The 16247-nt window shown below is 41.9% G+C and overlaps 1 protein-coding gene across 1 annotated transcript in view; it reads right to left on the minus strand.

Moving 5' to 3' along the window:
• Positions 1-16247, minus strand: part of EXOSC7 (exosome component 7) — a 38334-nt gene that overhangs the window by 13518 nt on the left and 8569 nt on the right. The window contains exon 4 of the mRNA XM_050938085.1: positions 5257-5422. Coding sequence (XP_050794042.1) covers positions 5257-5422 — 166 coding nt within the window. The remainder of the gene's footprint in view (positions 1-5256; positions 5423-16247) is intronic.

The following is a 16247-nucleotide window of genomic DNA, read 5'->3' on the forward strand; positions in this document are numbered from 1 at the left end:
TACTGTAGTCAAGGTTATGTTCAGACCTCCAATATAAACTTTTATTATTTGTATTACAGTAGCTCTTACAGGCCAGGGTACAACAACATGCTACCCATGGCACAACAACTTTTTCAAAACAATATATTTTAGATTAACATTCCTACAGGTGAATGTTTGTTTGTTGAATCTGTTCAGCTGTTTAAGTTGTGGGAAGAAAAAAAAAAAAACTTCCTCTTCCTCTGCACACCACAATAAACTCAAGAGTGGTTAAATAAAATTCTAAGCCTGGCCTGGCCCTAGTCCTCCTTGAGGAAAAGTCTCCAAGTCAGTAGTTACAGAAAAACTCCTTCTACGGATGCTCAGCAGGAAACAGCTAAGATTTTACTAGAGCCTAATGTAGCCATCCCATGTGTATACTGTGCTGTAAGGAGGTGGAAAAACCACACACTCTCGCCATCCAGTATGACAGACTGCTGGGGCAATTTGTGTGAAGATGACTATAAATGTATTAATCATGACAAAAGCCTCCTAAAAGCCTGTCTTTAACATCAGCAACAAAAGGAAACTGTAGGTGAGAAAAGATTGCAGATCCATGGTTTAGGGTGTTTCTGTACTCACTGTGCTGCTCTAGGGATAACGGAATTTTTTATATTTAAAAAAATAGAATGATCATTTCTTTTGACAACACTATTATACAACCAGAGCATTAGCCAAGAGCCCCTGGGTGGCTTCTGCATGCAAATTTGTAGTCTAACTCCTTTTGGTTCAGTCTACTGAACATTAACAGTGTGACTGCAACCAACTAAGACAAGTCTCAACTATACTGGATATAAAATACAGGCCACTAGCAAAGAAAAAATCCCTTTCTTTTTAGATGAGTGACTTCGCATCAACGCCATCTGTTAAAGAAATCTCTTCTCTCTTTTCTCCTGAAGTTGCATATACTGGTCAAATCTTACCCTCAAAGAAGAAATGAAACTCAGATATTTCTGTGGAATTGCGGATGGTTATATGGATGGCAATAAGAAATGGAGCAAGAATCCATCAAAATCCGATCTCTTTCAGAACAAGCTATTTTAGTAACAAATATAGTCTATGCACTCTATTGCATATCCAAGAATGCAGTATTTTTTAAAACTTCTGACAAACTTAGAGAGGAGAATAAACCTCATAATTTACTGTGCAAATCCCACTAACATGAAAAAGAGCTATTCTTATGCATCTAGAGGGAAATGAGTAAGAAGTGTTCTCTCATTAATCTGCTCATTATTGCACTTTCAAAAAAAGCAAAGTCCACTTGATATTAGTGTGGACACTACAGCTAATTCCACTGCAATGAGTCATTAGTATAACGTTACAATGTAGTACAGTGAGCACTCACACAGCGAGTGTGGCAGAAATACCTATAAATATTGGACTCTTACTGCATTGTAACATCGTTACCCTACCTTATGGCATTCCCGATAGTTATAATAGGAAATAGCACAAATATCTTGGTATATTTAAATATTGAGATTTGAAAAGATCCATATGTTAATGATGTTTGTTGTGGCAATTCAAGTAGTAACACTTGAGGGCATTCTGCACTAAAGAAAATAAAAATTCTGTGCACAAGATTTTAAAATTCTGCAAATTTGGTCAATAAATAAATGTGGAGGCTCCAGAATGGCAGTGGAGAGCACAATCCACTGGCTGCACAGAGGTGGGAGAACACCCTGCAGCCCTTACCAAGACACGGACTCAGCGGTGAGGCTGCATCTGACCCTGACACAGTGCAAGGGCTGGTCCGGTCCCAGAAACATGAGGGTGCCCTGCTCCTCCATGCAGGTACACCAGGTGTGGGCATGCATGCAGGCTCAGCCTGGCAGGATCCAAGTGTGAAGGGGGGGAAATCCAGGTGCAAGGTGAGAGGGTTCTGTGTGGGGCAATCTAGGTATGGGTGGCTTAGTGAGTGGAGGGGGAAGAATCCGGATGCACAGGGACTCTGTCATAAACAGATAGTTAAGGGTTAATAGAACAGGAGTACTTCATGTCTCTTTTGACTGTAAAGGGTTAACAAGTTCAGTGAGCCTGTCTGTCACCTGACCAGAGGACCAATCAGGGGACAGGATACTTTCAAATCTTGAGGGAGGGAAGTTTTTGTGTGTGCTGTTAGTGTTTGGTTGTTGTTCACTCTGGGGGCTCAGAGGGACCAGACGTGCAACCAGGTTTCTCTCCAAACTCTTTGATACAGTCTCTTATATGTCCAGAATAGTGAGTACTAGGTAGATAATGCGAGTTAGGCTTATCTTTGTTTTCTTTATTTGCAAATGTGTATTTGGCTGGGAGGAGTTCAACTTTGTATTTTGCTGAAAGGATTTTAATTTGTACTTGTATACTTAGGCTGGGAGGGTATTCCCAGTGTCTATAGCTGAAAGACCCTGTAACATATTCCATCTTAAATTTACAAAGATAACTTTTACTGTTTTTTCTTTCTTTAATTAAAAGCTTTTCTTGTTTAAGAAGCTGATTGTTTTTTTATTCTGGTGAGACCCTAGGGGACTGGGTCTGGATCCAGCAGGGAATTGGTGGGGAGAAAGGAGGGAAGGGGGAGAGAGGTTAATTTCTCTCTGTGTTAGGATTACTGTCTCTCTCAGGGAGAGTGGGAGGGGGAGAGAGGAGGAAGGGGGAAGGTGAATTTTCCTCTCTGTTTTGAGATTCAAGGAGTTTGAATCACAGTGATCTTCCAGGGTAACCCAGAGAGGAGAAGCCTGGGAGAGGCAACGGTGAGGGAAAGTTTACTTTCCTTGTGTTAAGATCCAGAGGGTCTGGGTCTTGGGGGTCCCCGGGCAAGGTTTTGGGGGGACCAGAGTGTACCAGGCACTGGAATTCCTGGTTGGTGGCAGCGCTACAAGTACTAAGCTGGTAATTGAGCTTAGAGGAATTCATGCTGGTACCCCATCTTTTGGACGCTAAGGTTCAGAGTGGGGATTTATACCATGACAGACTCGTTGGGGGTTCCGTATGAAGGGGAAATGAGATTCTGTAGGGGGGTCCAGGTGCAGCTGGTTAGGGCTCAGTGGGGTGGGGGTCTGGGTGAAGGGGCTTGTTGGGCTAGTCCAAGTGTAGGGGAGTGGGACTAGCTGGGCTGAGGGTTTGAGTGTGTGGGGATCAGCTGGGGGTGTGGGTGGAGGTAGAGGGGTTGTGGTTGGGGTGTGGGAGGCTCCAAGTGCAGGAGGCGAGGCTTGGTGGGGTGGGGGTTCAGGTTTGGGGGCTTTGGGTGGGAGGCTCTGGGTATGGTGGGGTGGGAGCCTGGATGCATGGGAGGGGTTGAGCAGACAGGGCAGCAGCTCCACATACAGTGACCCCTCCTCCATGGCTGAGGAGTGATGAGGACAGGAAGTGGGAGGGGGTGGAGCTTCCTTGAGCCAGGGGAGATTTCTGGGGCTGGGTCTGACCCAGTCCTGGTGCTCCTTGCAGGGGAAGGAGAAGTTCCGTCCTCTCCGCCCCAGCCCACCTGGGATTAGCAGCTGCGCCTGGTGCAGGATAGGAGCTACCATTTGAGGCATCCCCAGCCTCAACCCCCCCCCCCCTCGCTGGCTGCTACAGGTGCCTGAGAAAGACATGCCCAGGGGTGTAAGACTCCTCTTGTGGCTTCCCTTTGCTTCCCTGTGAGAAAGTCATTTTTCCACAGGGAAGCAAAGAAATCTGCAGAGGACATGAACTCTGCGCATGTGTAGTAGTGCAGAACTCCTCAGGAGTAAGTAGTTCTTCAATGGCACACACCGCCCACCCCCAAAAGAAACAAGAGAGAGTTAAATACAATAAATCTTATAATCTGAGTTCTACCTTTACACTCTATTCAGCACAAATCCTAGTCCTGAACACATTTCCATTAGATTTACTACTACAATTTTCAGTTGGGAGAAAAGTATAAAGATGACCATGTAAGAAAGTATGCGAATCAAGAAGGTATAACACATAAGGAGCTTTGAGTTACTGATATATTTAACAATGTAAGAGGACTAAAGTTATATAGAACTAAGTGTGCGTATCAATTTAAATTTGACTAAGTAAGACGAATCAAAATGCCCATCATTAACATTATCTGCTCACACACGGAGGTTTACAGAATTACTGTTAAGGTAAACTTGGCAGTATCATGAACAATTCAAACAAGAAGTTAGAAATATTGTGCAGTAAAAGAGACATGAGATTTTAAAAGTCATTTACTGACTTTACGCAAATATGCATATCGTCTAATAATCTGTAGCTCTGGTCACGTTTACCAAATAATTTAAATTCCCAGGTATACTCTTCAAAAACAGCACTTCATTTTCAATTAAATTATTTTAGGTTCTGCTAAGATGGCTGCTGAGATTGTAACAAACTGCATCAGTACAAATCTTATCGTTCTGTACTACTGTTAGTCACAGTAGGCACATCCTTATATAATTAGACTAAGGCCTTTAAAAAAAAAAACCATAATGAATTTGCATTTTCATACATAATTAATTTAGGTCTCTTTACATTCTCAATGTTCTTGTTTGTTAATAGAGACCTACATTTGGCTTTGGCAACTGTACTTATCACTGAGCTTTATATCTTCAAAGCACTTTACAAACATGAACTAATCCATCTGTTGGAGGAAGTTACCAGCTATTACCCATTTTACAAAATAGGGAAATATTGATTTGTTCAAGACACACAGTCAGTGTCAGAGTTGAGAACAGAGCTCAGGGGTTTCTGGCTCCCAGACCTGTATTCAAGTCTTGCTGTCTCTCTCTTTCAGAACTTTAAGCACATTATTGTGATTTAGCAACTCATTAGGTTAGCTTTAGAACAAAATTTAGTTTCCATTCTAGAAAGATCAAGTATTCACTCTCTCCACACACACACACACACACACACACACTCTTCTATAATAAAATCTAAACCTTCTTGCAGGGAGGAAGGGGAAGCCCCATCACTTCTATATAAAGCTTTTGTTCTGCTCTAAGGATCCACCAGCAATAATACACTGTCAAGAGATAGATGGTGAGTAGTTATGCTAGCCACCCCTCTTTCCTCTCTTCCCCCACAGCATTACAGCGAGGCATTCATAGATTCATAGACTCTAGGACTGGAAGGGACCTCAAGAGGTCATCGAGTCCAGTCCCCTGCCCTCATGGACATGCAATGATATTTAAACTGTGCACATATTTTAAAAATATTACTAAATTATATTTATGTTCTGTAGTTCAGTACCTTGAAGACTCCCTTGAACTTAAGTTACCTCTTCTTTGCTTCACTTACCAAAACATCAACATAGAGAACCCAGCAGTGCTCTCTGGGATTAATACAAAGGGATTTCACGTCTATGGTGCTCTCACTGCTAAATATTCTGTACAGCGTATTTACAATCTCTGTGGCAAGCTCTTCTCCTCCCCGGCCTTCAAATTCAGGAGTGGCATTTGCTGAACTGGATGAGGGTAAAAGAAAATAGATACTTTTCATTTCTAAAGCAGCCTTTATCCAAGGAACTCAAAACATTTCACAAACAGTAAGCCCACCACAAAGGAGGTATTATTCGCACTTTACAAGGGTAGAAATGAAGCACAGAAAAGGGAAACTGATTACTTGAGGTAACACACAAAATTAGCATCAGAGCTGGCAAAAGAATACAGAAGTCCAGTATCTGTTTTAGTCACCAGACCACACTGCACAGTTCCTTGACATTCTGCAGAAATGTTTAAGACTAATATTAAATTATCACTGCCCTTCATGATAAAAAAGAGAAAATTAGAGTAAGTTCCAAATGGTTAACAATACAGCCTGTTAAAGATGAATGAGACAAAAGACACCAGTGAGAAGAGGGGTGAAAAACAGACAAGCAAGAGAGACTTTTTAGAATGGCATGACTGCATGACCTTAATTATTACAGTTGTTACTGGATACTCTGTTATGGGGCTGCTTGCAGACGGCGTGTCATTATCTAAGCAAGCACAGTTTCTGGTAAGTACCAACTAAAGAGTATCTATTTTTTAAAGATCGGAGAATAGCATGAGCCTTCACTTTCCTAATTCCAAAACAAAGGTCAGTTTATGGGCATCCATGCAAGAAGATCCCTAGCTGCCTTGGGTCTTACACACAGCTAAAAACAAAAAGTTTTAGCTAACAAAGGCAGCATATCTATAAAAAAAGAAATCCCCAAACCAACAAACATTCTGAATCCTGTCCTGATTCTACAGAAGGCAAACACATGGATGTGCTGTAATAACTGGGCCTATAAGCTTACCCTAATTGTGAACTCAATTGTGGCAAGGTCTACAAAATTTTTCAATCACATAATGATACATGTTGATAGGAAAAGGTGCAAAAGGGAGGCAGACTGAATTAGCCTAAATAAGGTGGCCTACCATTATAGTTCAAGAACTGTGTTAAGATCACGCCTGGTAAACAAGAGATGCCTGGGGCCAGAAGTTTTGGAATCATAGGACTAGAAGGGACCTCGAGAGGTCCAGTCCTCTGCACTGACGTCAGGACTAACTATTATCTAGACCATTCCTGGCAGGTGTTCGGAGGTTAAGATCAGGTTAGGCAACGATGGAGATTCCACAGCTCCCATGGCAATTTATTCCAGTGCTAAACTACCCTGACAGTTAAGAAGTTTTTCCCAATGTCCAAGCTAAACGGCCCTTTCTGCAATTTAAACTCATTGGGTCTTGTCCTAGCCTCAGAGGTTATGGAGAAACATTTTTCACCCTCCTCCTTGTAACAACAGTTTTCAAGTACATAAAAGGTTATGTCCCCTCTCAGTCTTTTCTCAGAGTAAACAAACCCATTGCTTTCAATCTTCCCTCATAGGTCATGTTTTCTAGACCTTTAATCATTTTTGTTGCTCTTCTCTGGACTTTCTCCAATTTTTCCATATTTTTCCTGAAATGTGGCACACAGAACTGGACACAATTCTCCAGTTGAGCCCTAATCACTGCAGAATAGAACAGAAGTATTACTTCTCATGTCTTGCTTACAACACTCCTGGTATACATCCCAGAATGTTTGCTTTGGGGGGGGGGCTGTTGACTCATATTTAGCTTGTGATCCACTCACTATGACCCCCAGATCCCTTCCCACAGTACTTCTTCCTAGGCAGTCATTTCCCATTTTGTATGGATGCAACTGATTGTTCCTTCCTAAGTGGAATACTTTGCATTTGTCCTTATTGAATTTCATCCTATTTACTTCAGATAATTTCTCCAGTCTGTCCAGTCCATTTTGAATTTTAATCTTATTGTCCAAAGCACTTGTAACCCCCTCCCAACTTGGTATCATGCACAAACTTTATAATTCTACTCTCCATGTAAATCTCTAACTCATTGATGAAGATATTGACCAGAACTGGATCCAGAACTGATCCCTGTGGGAACCCCACTGGATATGCTCTTCCAGCTTGACCGTAAACCACTGATGACTACTCTCTGGGAATGGTTTTAGAACTGTTTATGCACCCACCTTATAATAGCTCTATCTAGGTTGTATTTCCCAAGTTCAATTTATGAGAAAGTTGCGTGAGACAATATCAAGAGCTTTAGTAAAGTCAAGATATACCACATCTACAACTTCCTCCCTATCCTATCCTATCCCAAGGCTTGTTCCCCTGTCAAAGAAAGCTATTAGGTTGGTTTGACTCAATTTGTTCTTGACAAATCCATGCTGTTACTTTTTATTAACACCTTATCATCTTCTAGGTCAGGGGAGGGCAAACTACAGCCCGCAGGATTGCCAGCCCCGTGGTGCAGTGGGGCTAAAGCAGGCTCCTTGCCTCTCCTGGTCCCACACCGCTCCAGGAAGCGGCCAGCACCACATCCTCTGGGGGCATGGGGCAGAGGGCTCCGTGCACTGCTCTTGCCTGCAGGGACCACCCCCCACAGCTCCTATTGGCCAGGAATGGGAACCGCGGCCAATGGGAGCTTTGGGGGTGGTACTTACATGTGAGAGCAGCATGAGGCGGAGCCACTTGCCCCACCCAAGCCCCAGGAGCCACTGCCAGACATGCTGGCCACTTTCGGGAGTGGCACAGGGCCAGGGCAGGCAGGGAGCCTGCCGTAGCCCTGCTGCCACTCCAGAGCAGCTTGAGGTAAGCAGCACCAAGCAGGAGCCCACACCCTGAAACCCTCTTGCACCCTGCACCACAATCCCATGCTCTGAGCCCCCTAACCCCTTGCCCTGAGCCCTCTCCTGCACCCCAACCCCTTGCCCTACATTCATGGCCCTGCATACCATTTCCCCACCAGATATGGCCCTCGGACCAAAAAGTTTGCCCACCCCTGTTGCAAAAACATTGCTTAATTATTTGCTCCATTATCTTTCGGGGTACTGAAGTTAAGCTAACTGGTCTATAATGAAGTCAAAGAACTAAAGTTGCTGTGTCGGAAATTAGGCCTAATTGCTGGACAATATAATGAGAGAACAGGCTATTCTGCCAATCATTCCCTTTGGGGTCCTCAGAAAGAGACTTTGGGGATGGGGAGGAGCAGCTATCGCAATGCTGGCTGATTAAAAGAATGGGAATGAGCAAGCTTCTCCATCATGGCTGCCATCCCCACAGTCTCCTGGGATCCCAAAATCTGACATGACACCATTTTCCCTTCATTGTAATCCTGAGAGATGTCCTGAGGGACCGAGATGATATTGCTACCTCCACCATCATTTGTTACATCTTGAATACCACCTGGGATGTAAGACTTTGTCACAGACACACTTGTGCATCACGTGTCTTCCTCTTTCCCCACTTTATATCTTCTTTTTCCTATCTCTCTTCCTTTGCCTTCTGTTTAGTAAGAGTCTCGCCTAATCAGCTAAGACTGCGTATTTTGCAACATTCTGTGAGCCTGTGGCCAGAAAAAGGCACTTAAAAGCAATGCATCAAACAGTGCAACATTGTACAACTTCGCCTCAGAGTGATGGATAAGGGTGTGCTGGGTCTGTGTTTCTTCAGCAGCGAGTTTGCAAGTACAAGTCACCACTAGAGATAGAAGCTGCATTTTCTATCTTTGCTATTCTCTTCTCTCCACTGTTTTGTGTGTGTGCGTGTGTGCGCGCGCGCGCGCGTCTTGTTTTGTCTTCTAGAAAACAGGATCAGACTTCAACAAGAACAGCTCCAGCTGATCTCAGCTAACTTCTCTTTTTCCACCTAAAAGACAGCCAGTTATGCTGTGGGGGTCCTTTTAAAAATCTCTCTCTGGGGGTGGGGGGTGTGGGGCGGAGAGAGAGAGGAAATAAGAGATGCTGTTAAAAATGAAAGCCTTACTTAATACTTTAAAATTTCAAATGCTTTAACTGTTTTTCCTTTTCCTCTCCCCACTCGTCTTTAATAAAAGGCAAGATGTTATTTCCAGATGTATAAATGCCACATTGTAATAAAATTACAATTAACGTTGAGCCAAAATTACAATACCACGCAGAAGAACTATAATCAAATTTTAAAAGAGCCTTATCAACAGAATTATTAAATTACATACCAGTGAAGGGCTCAATTCAGCAAATGTATCTCCCATTTAAGTCAGTGAAACCATTCATCTCTAAATATGACTGCAAAATTGAACCCCAATTAAAATTTTGCTGGTCTCACAGTACAGCAGATATAAAACCTATTTTTTGAAAACGTTGGTTATTACCTGTATTACCTAGGACTCAATTGCTGAAATTTTTACTCAGACAACTCTAAGAAATGATAGACTTGAAATATGTCTACACTATAGCCACACAATACAGCTGTGCTTTTGTAATGCCATAGCATACACACTCCCCTACACTGGCATAAAAACCCCTTCTGTCAAGGTAGCTAATCCACCTTGTAAGAGGCAGTAGCTAGGCTGACGGAAAAATTCTTCAATAACCTAGCTGCATCTACTCTGGGGGTTTGGTCAACCTAACCACAATGCTCATGGCAAGAAATTTTTCACAGCCTTGAGCAACATATTTAGGTCATTTCTTTTGGTGTAGACCAGATCTTAGAGTATTTGATCTGGATAACTGTGTCGCTGAATTTGATCATAACCTTAATCATTTTATTAATTGCAAGGGACTAAGCCATGATCTACATCTAGCCACATCACTTCCAAATACATGGTAAATACTGCCACCCTAAGGTCACTGGATATCACAATAGTGTAGTAGCAGAGATGTTTACATTCACTCATTTGAAATACTTTGCCCACTGTACAAATCTCAGAAGTGGAGTTCAGAAAACTATTTGTGGAACACACACAGACCTAGCAGGGGCCAAAGGGAGCATGCCATTATTATTCTTGAATAATACTTAAAATAAAATCTCCAAAGTTGAGAAACAGCTCTCAGCCACATTCTGTGAGAATCAAGACTTTCTAGAAAAACCAGTGTAAGGAAGCCTCCATCACAGACTAGGTACCTCTCCATGTCAGCACTCCTGAGGTTATCTGTCCAGCTGTTTCCTCTTGAATAGTTTAGTTTATTTAATCTCCGACAGAATTCTATCCACCTCCCTGTTTCAGACCTCAGGTAGTTAATACAAAATTAAGTTTTCATTATATGATTAAATAGGAACATAGGAAGCCTCTAAGGACAATTGCATATACAGAGATATTAATGAGCACATCATTTATTTGCAGTGTATGATTTAGTCTTAAATGAAAAGCAAACTGGGTTTATAAATTTTGGTGGAGTTTAACAGCTAATTGCATGCGCATCAAAATAAACCTACATTTCCAATGCATTAAGGTTGAGATTTTAGTTGTGTGGAAGTCAAGAAATTCAGAGCTGGGGTTCCCACTGCAACCTCAAATCTGCTTCTCTGAACTTTTGTATTACAATGGAACCTCATTAAATGATCTCACTACATATGATGTACTTTCTGTAGTAAGAAGTACAGTTTTACAAAATAAAGTACCTTAAGTAAATGGTCTAGATAGGCACCCGCTTTAAGCTTCTTTCCCCACATCCACAGGCTGGTGGAATTGGTTAGAACATCTTGCCCTCCTTTAAGGAGGCATTCTCATTATTTCCAACAGCAGTGAGCCCCAGACCTCCCTGTAACTCTAATATGCAGATAGCACCCAGAAGTGCTCTCAGCACATTTAGAACTTTGATGAGCAAAATTGACTGAAACTGCCAGACATGTGACATTTGTCTCTGCCAGACTGATGTAGTGAATCCCTCCAAATGAAAGCACTTCTATTCATAAAGAGTTAAAAACAAACAAACAAAAAATGCCAAAACCTAAACGTGAGCTTAAACACAGTCATCTAGTAATTTATCCCACCCCTCTTCTCCCCTTCCTTCCTCTTGCTATGACCAGTTCCACGACATCAGGCGTTCTCAACATTTTTTAAAATACATCCCTCCAACCTCTCCTCCCCAACTCCTTTTCTTGGAGTGTCCACCCTCTACAAAATGGGAATTTCCAATGTAATTCCAATGGAACTGGGGCCATTAATACAATGATTCCAATAAATGAGATTCTGCTTTGAGTAAATTAGTCCTTTGATCCTGTTATCTAACTGTGCATAGGCCAGGAACCTTTTAAAAACACATACATTAATTTCTACAACGTTTTCTGGCTAGTATGTCTCAGTTTCAGCATCAAAGAGTGCTAGTGAGGATAATGACTGTACACGCCTGATTGCAATGCCATTCACTGAAATTTGGCTCAGCCACCCCACCATCATGATGGAGGAGTGGCCAGGCCAAATTTGAACAAGTGACATTGCAACTCAGGTGACAAAGCGCACCACACCCTCTAGAAAGTTTGACACGTCCCTCAAGTTGAGAAATGCAGTTTATCTACCAAGCTTCATAGAGTTTATGAAGAGAAAAAATAAGTTGTCTTCATACAAACCACAGCACACGATTCAAGCATTGAGATGTCCCAGCTGATTGACCTGGGAACAAGAGTGCTATGAGAACTTTAATCTCCACTCCTTCTGTTTCATTTATCATGAGTTATCTATATAGTACATGATATATGAGATCTGAAAATAACATTTAAGAGCCTTACTGATGGCTGAAAAACAAATGATCATGATACTGCATGAGGACATCAACAGAACAGTCCACCAGCTATAGGATGTTATAGCTAAGAAACACCTGAAAAGGATGTGGTCCCTACATTTCCATGCATGTACTAGAGAAATAGGTCCACCAGGAGCTAAGGTGAGTCTTCCTTTCAACCTCGAGGAGCAAATGGCCAGACCTGGGGACAAAAAGTATAACACTCACCTCTCTCGTTGTCAATTTCATTCTAAACCCAATATCCAGCATGCACTCTTAAAGCGTCATTGTATACAGATTCAACTGCTGTATGGGCTTTTTTTGGTTACTATTTTATACCACAAAAAATGACAGATTATTATAGTCAGAAAACTAACAAGTCAATATTTTACTAAGTTATAAGCAAGAAAAACATCACTTTTTTAAAATGCAGCTATCCTGCTGATGCAGCAGCATCCCAGTGTGTAACAGAGATCTAGGACTTCCACTGCCTACATTGCAGGATGCACAGGCAACTCCATTGCTTTTGGGGAAAACAGACAAGTTCCAACATCATCAGTGCACCCAAATCGTCCACTCCAAGGAGTGGCCTTGTGCATAGTATAAAGAGGAATAAACGTTCCTCTCTCAGTTCAGGAGAAGGTAGAAACAGAATAAGGGGATAGAAAAAAAGAGTAGTAGTAGAAGGAAATGGTATTTTCTGAGCGGAAGATGATCACCACATATGTCTGGTTGGCTAAATCAGCTCTAGCAAACTAGTAGATTTTAAAATCTACAAAGAAGCCAGGAAAGAATCTCAGTTAGTAAGCATTATAAGGATGATACAAACAGCACCGAGAAAAAAAAAATCTTAAATTTGAAAAAATAAAAACCAAAGCACCATAAGACTTCTACAATAACAGAGACCCAGTTGTAAAATTATGCACAATTACCACCATCTAGTGGCAGCCGGAAAAAGTGTCATACATTACAACTAGAGATAAAATACTGGTATCAGCACATATGGATATACCACACTTTACAGAAATAAAGGCTTCTGCCAAAAGCTCAAAATTTTATTTTAAAAACCTTTCTGGCAACTAGACATGTATGTCGTCTGATGACCTGGGCATTTTGGAACTCAACATTCAGGTCTCCAGAGCCAGGCTCTTACCCTCATGTTGTTACCTTGAGGGAAAACGACTTTGCATACAGGAGGTCAACTAGGACTGTCAGTTCAGTACATGCGCCTGATGAAGTGGGTATTCACCCATGAAAGCTCATGCTCCAATACGTCTGTTAGTCTATAAGGTGCCACAGGACTCTCTGCCGCTTTTTACAAATCCAGACTAACACGGCTACCCCTCTAATACAGTTCAGGGAGAGGTTCTCCAATCATCCTGGCCCTCACATCTGCCTACATCTCTTTGGCAATTATAAAATAGAATCTAAAACTAAACTAATTTAAGAAACATTTGAGGATTTGGAATACTAGCTGTTGATGAAAACAATGCTACAATGAATTTCTGTGGCCCCTTAGGGCACTCGTTACTGGGCATCTCTCCAAATTAACTGATGAACAGCACGGGACACTTGTTAACACACACACTCACAAAACACTCTCACGGGCAGTTGGTTTCATTCAACATTACTGAGTGACAGAGGGAGGGAGAAGGAGGTAGCAGCTCTCAGCTTTAGGCTTTTTTCACTTAGTATTGGTCAGGACCAGCCTTGAAGCCAAAAAAAAAACAAAACAAAACACAACACAGTTTTGGACTCTTCAAGTTTTGCAACTCACAGGTCAGACCTCTCCCTCTCTCTGGAAGCTGGACCAGATAGGGAAGAAAAAGCTCCCTGCCAGACATTCCTCTACCAACAATTGCAGAAGAAAAATGAACTCATATGTTGATGTTCCCCTCCAAAAACAGGGCTCTGATCCTAACTTAGATCTTGCAAGTTGGAGAGCCAAAGGCTCTGTGACATGTGACATATGTGAACATTACGTGAATGTAGTACTCCTGCAGTGGTTAAAGCCTTGGGTGTGGTGCAATAATTTTTTTTCTTTTTTAAAACAGAAAAATATGGAATAGCATGAAACTCATGTGATGGAGAGATGGAGTAAGTGACCAAATCCTGGTGAGGATCATTGGGGCCAACAACTGAGCAAAATTCAAAAAGAGGGATTGGCCATTTATATGGATAACAACATCCAGAGTTTTAATAGTAAATATTCAAAAATGTAATTTGGAAGTGATAAAACCTAATTATTCAGGGCAAAAACCAATATTTAATTAATAAAGGTAAGGAAGACTTCCTTAGGTCAGAGGTGGGCAGAAATTATCCATATCTGCCTACTGAAAAGTTTTGTGCTCCCTCCTCTGAAACAGCTGGGTGCTGGCCACTACGAGAAAAGATATAGGACTAGATGTATCTTTGTATCTTATCCAGTATCTTAGTTTCTATATTCTTATGAGGGGAGTGGAATGGAGATTGAAAATAATTGGAATTCCCCACCCTAGGCAATTCTTGCACTTCCTCTGTGTACTAAAATCTAAACTATGGAAGACCAGCAAGGAGCCCTATACTTTGGGGAGAACAGTGGTGCTTCCAGTTTGGAGTTAAGAAGTTTACCAAATGTTTGCAAATCTATCAAGACAACCCACTAACACTTATTTTATTTATATTACAAACAGATTGCCAAGCAGTTAACTCAAGCAGAGTCAGTACTTCTATTATCAATGCGGTCTTGGGATGCATTAGGCGAGGTATTTCCAGAAAAGATAAGGAGGTGTTAGGACCGTTATACAAGGTACTGGTGAGACCTCATCTGTGTGCAGTTCTGGTCTCCCATGTTTAAGAAGGATGAATTCAAACTGGAACAGCTACAAAGGGCTACTAGGATGATTCGAGAAATGGAAAACTTGTCTTATGAAAGGAGACTCAAAGAGCTTGGCTTGTTTAGCCTAACCACAAGGGTTGAGGGGAGATATGATTGCTCTCTGTAAATATATCAGAGGGATAAATACCAGGGAGGGAGAGGAATTATTTAGGTTCAATGCTATCATACCTTTAGTCCCAGATTTGGACCTTAGCGTCCAAAATATGGGGGTTAGCATGAAAACCTCCAAGCTTAGTTACCAGCTTGGACCTGGTACTTGCTGCCACCACCCAAAAAATTAGAGTGTTTTGGGGCACTCTGGTCCCCTTGAAAAACCTTCCCTGGGGACCCCAAGACCCAAATCCCTTGAGTCTCACAACAAAGGGAAATAATCCTTTTCCCCTTCCCCCCTCCAGGTGCTCCTGGAGAGATAGCTCTCCAAGCTCTGTGAATCCAAATAGAGTGACTCCCCCTCTCCGTTCCCAGTCCTGGAAACAAAAGCATTTTTCTCTTCACCCAGAGGGAATGCAAAATCAGGCTAGCAAATCCAACACACACAGATCTCCCCCCGATTTCTTCCTCCCACCAATTCCCTGGTGCGTACAGACTCAATTTCCCTGAAATTTCCCAGTAAAGAAAACTTCAACAGGTTTTAAAAAGAAAGCTTTATATAAAAAAGAAAGAAAAATACATACAAATGGTCTCTCTGTATCAAGGTGACAAATACAGGGTCAATTGCTTAAAAGAAATATGAATAAACAGCCTTATTCAAAAAGAATACAAATCAAAGCACTCCAGCCCTTATATTCATGCAAATACCAAAGAAAAGAAACCATATAACTTACTATCTGATCTCTTTGTCCTTACACTTAGAAACAGAAGATTAGAAAGCAGAAACTACTTCTTCAAAGCTCAGAGAAAGCAGGCAGACAGACAAAGACCTTAGACACAAACTTCCCTCCACCCAAAGTTGAAAAAATCCGGTTTCCTGATTGGTCCTCTGGTCAGGTGCTTCAGGTGAAAGAGACAATAACCCTTAGCTATCTGTTTATGACAAATGCCAATGTGGACATAAGAACAAATGGATATAAACTGGCCATCAGGAAGTTTAGACTTGAAATTAGACGAAGGTTTCTAACCATCAGAGGAGTGAAATGAAGTTCAGGAACAGCCTTCCAAGGGGAGCAAAAGACACATCTGGCTTCAAGACTAAGCTTGGTAAGTTTATGGAGGGGATGGTATGATGGGATAGCCTAATTTTGGCAATTAATCTTTGACTATAAGTATGCCCAATGGCCTGTGATGGGATGTTAGATGGGGTGGGATATGAGTTACTACAGAGAATTCTTTCCTGGGTGTCTGGCTGCTGAGTCTTGCCCACATGTTCAGGATTTAGCTGATGGCCGTATCTGAGGTCGGG

Source organism: Gopherus flavomarginatus, chromosome 2 (genome assembly GCF_025201925.1).
Source record: "Gopherus flavomarginatus isolate rGopFla2 chromosome 2, rGopFla2.mat.asm, whole genome shotgun sequence".
In the NCBI taxonomy this organism is placed as follows: domain Eukaryota; kingdom Metazoa; phylum Chordata; order Testudines; family Testudinidae; genus Gopherus; species Gopherus flavomarginatus.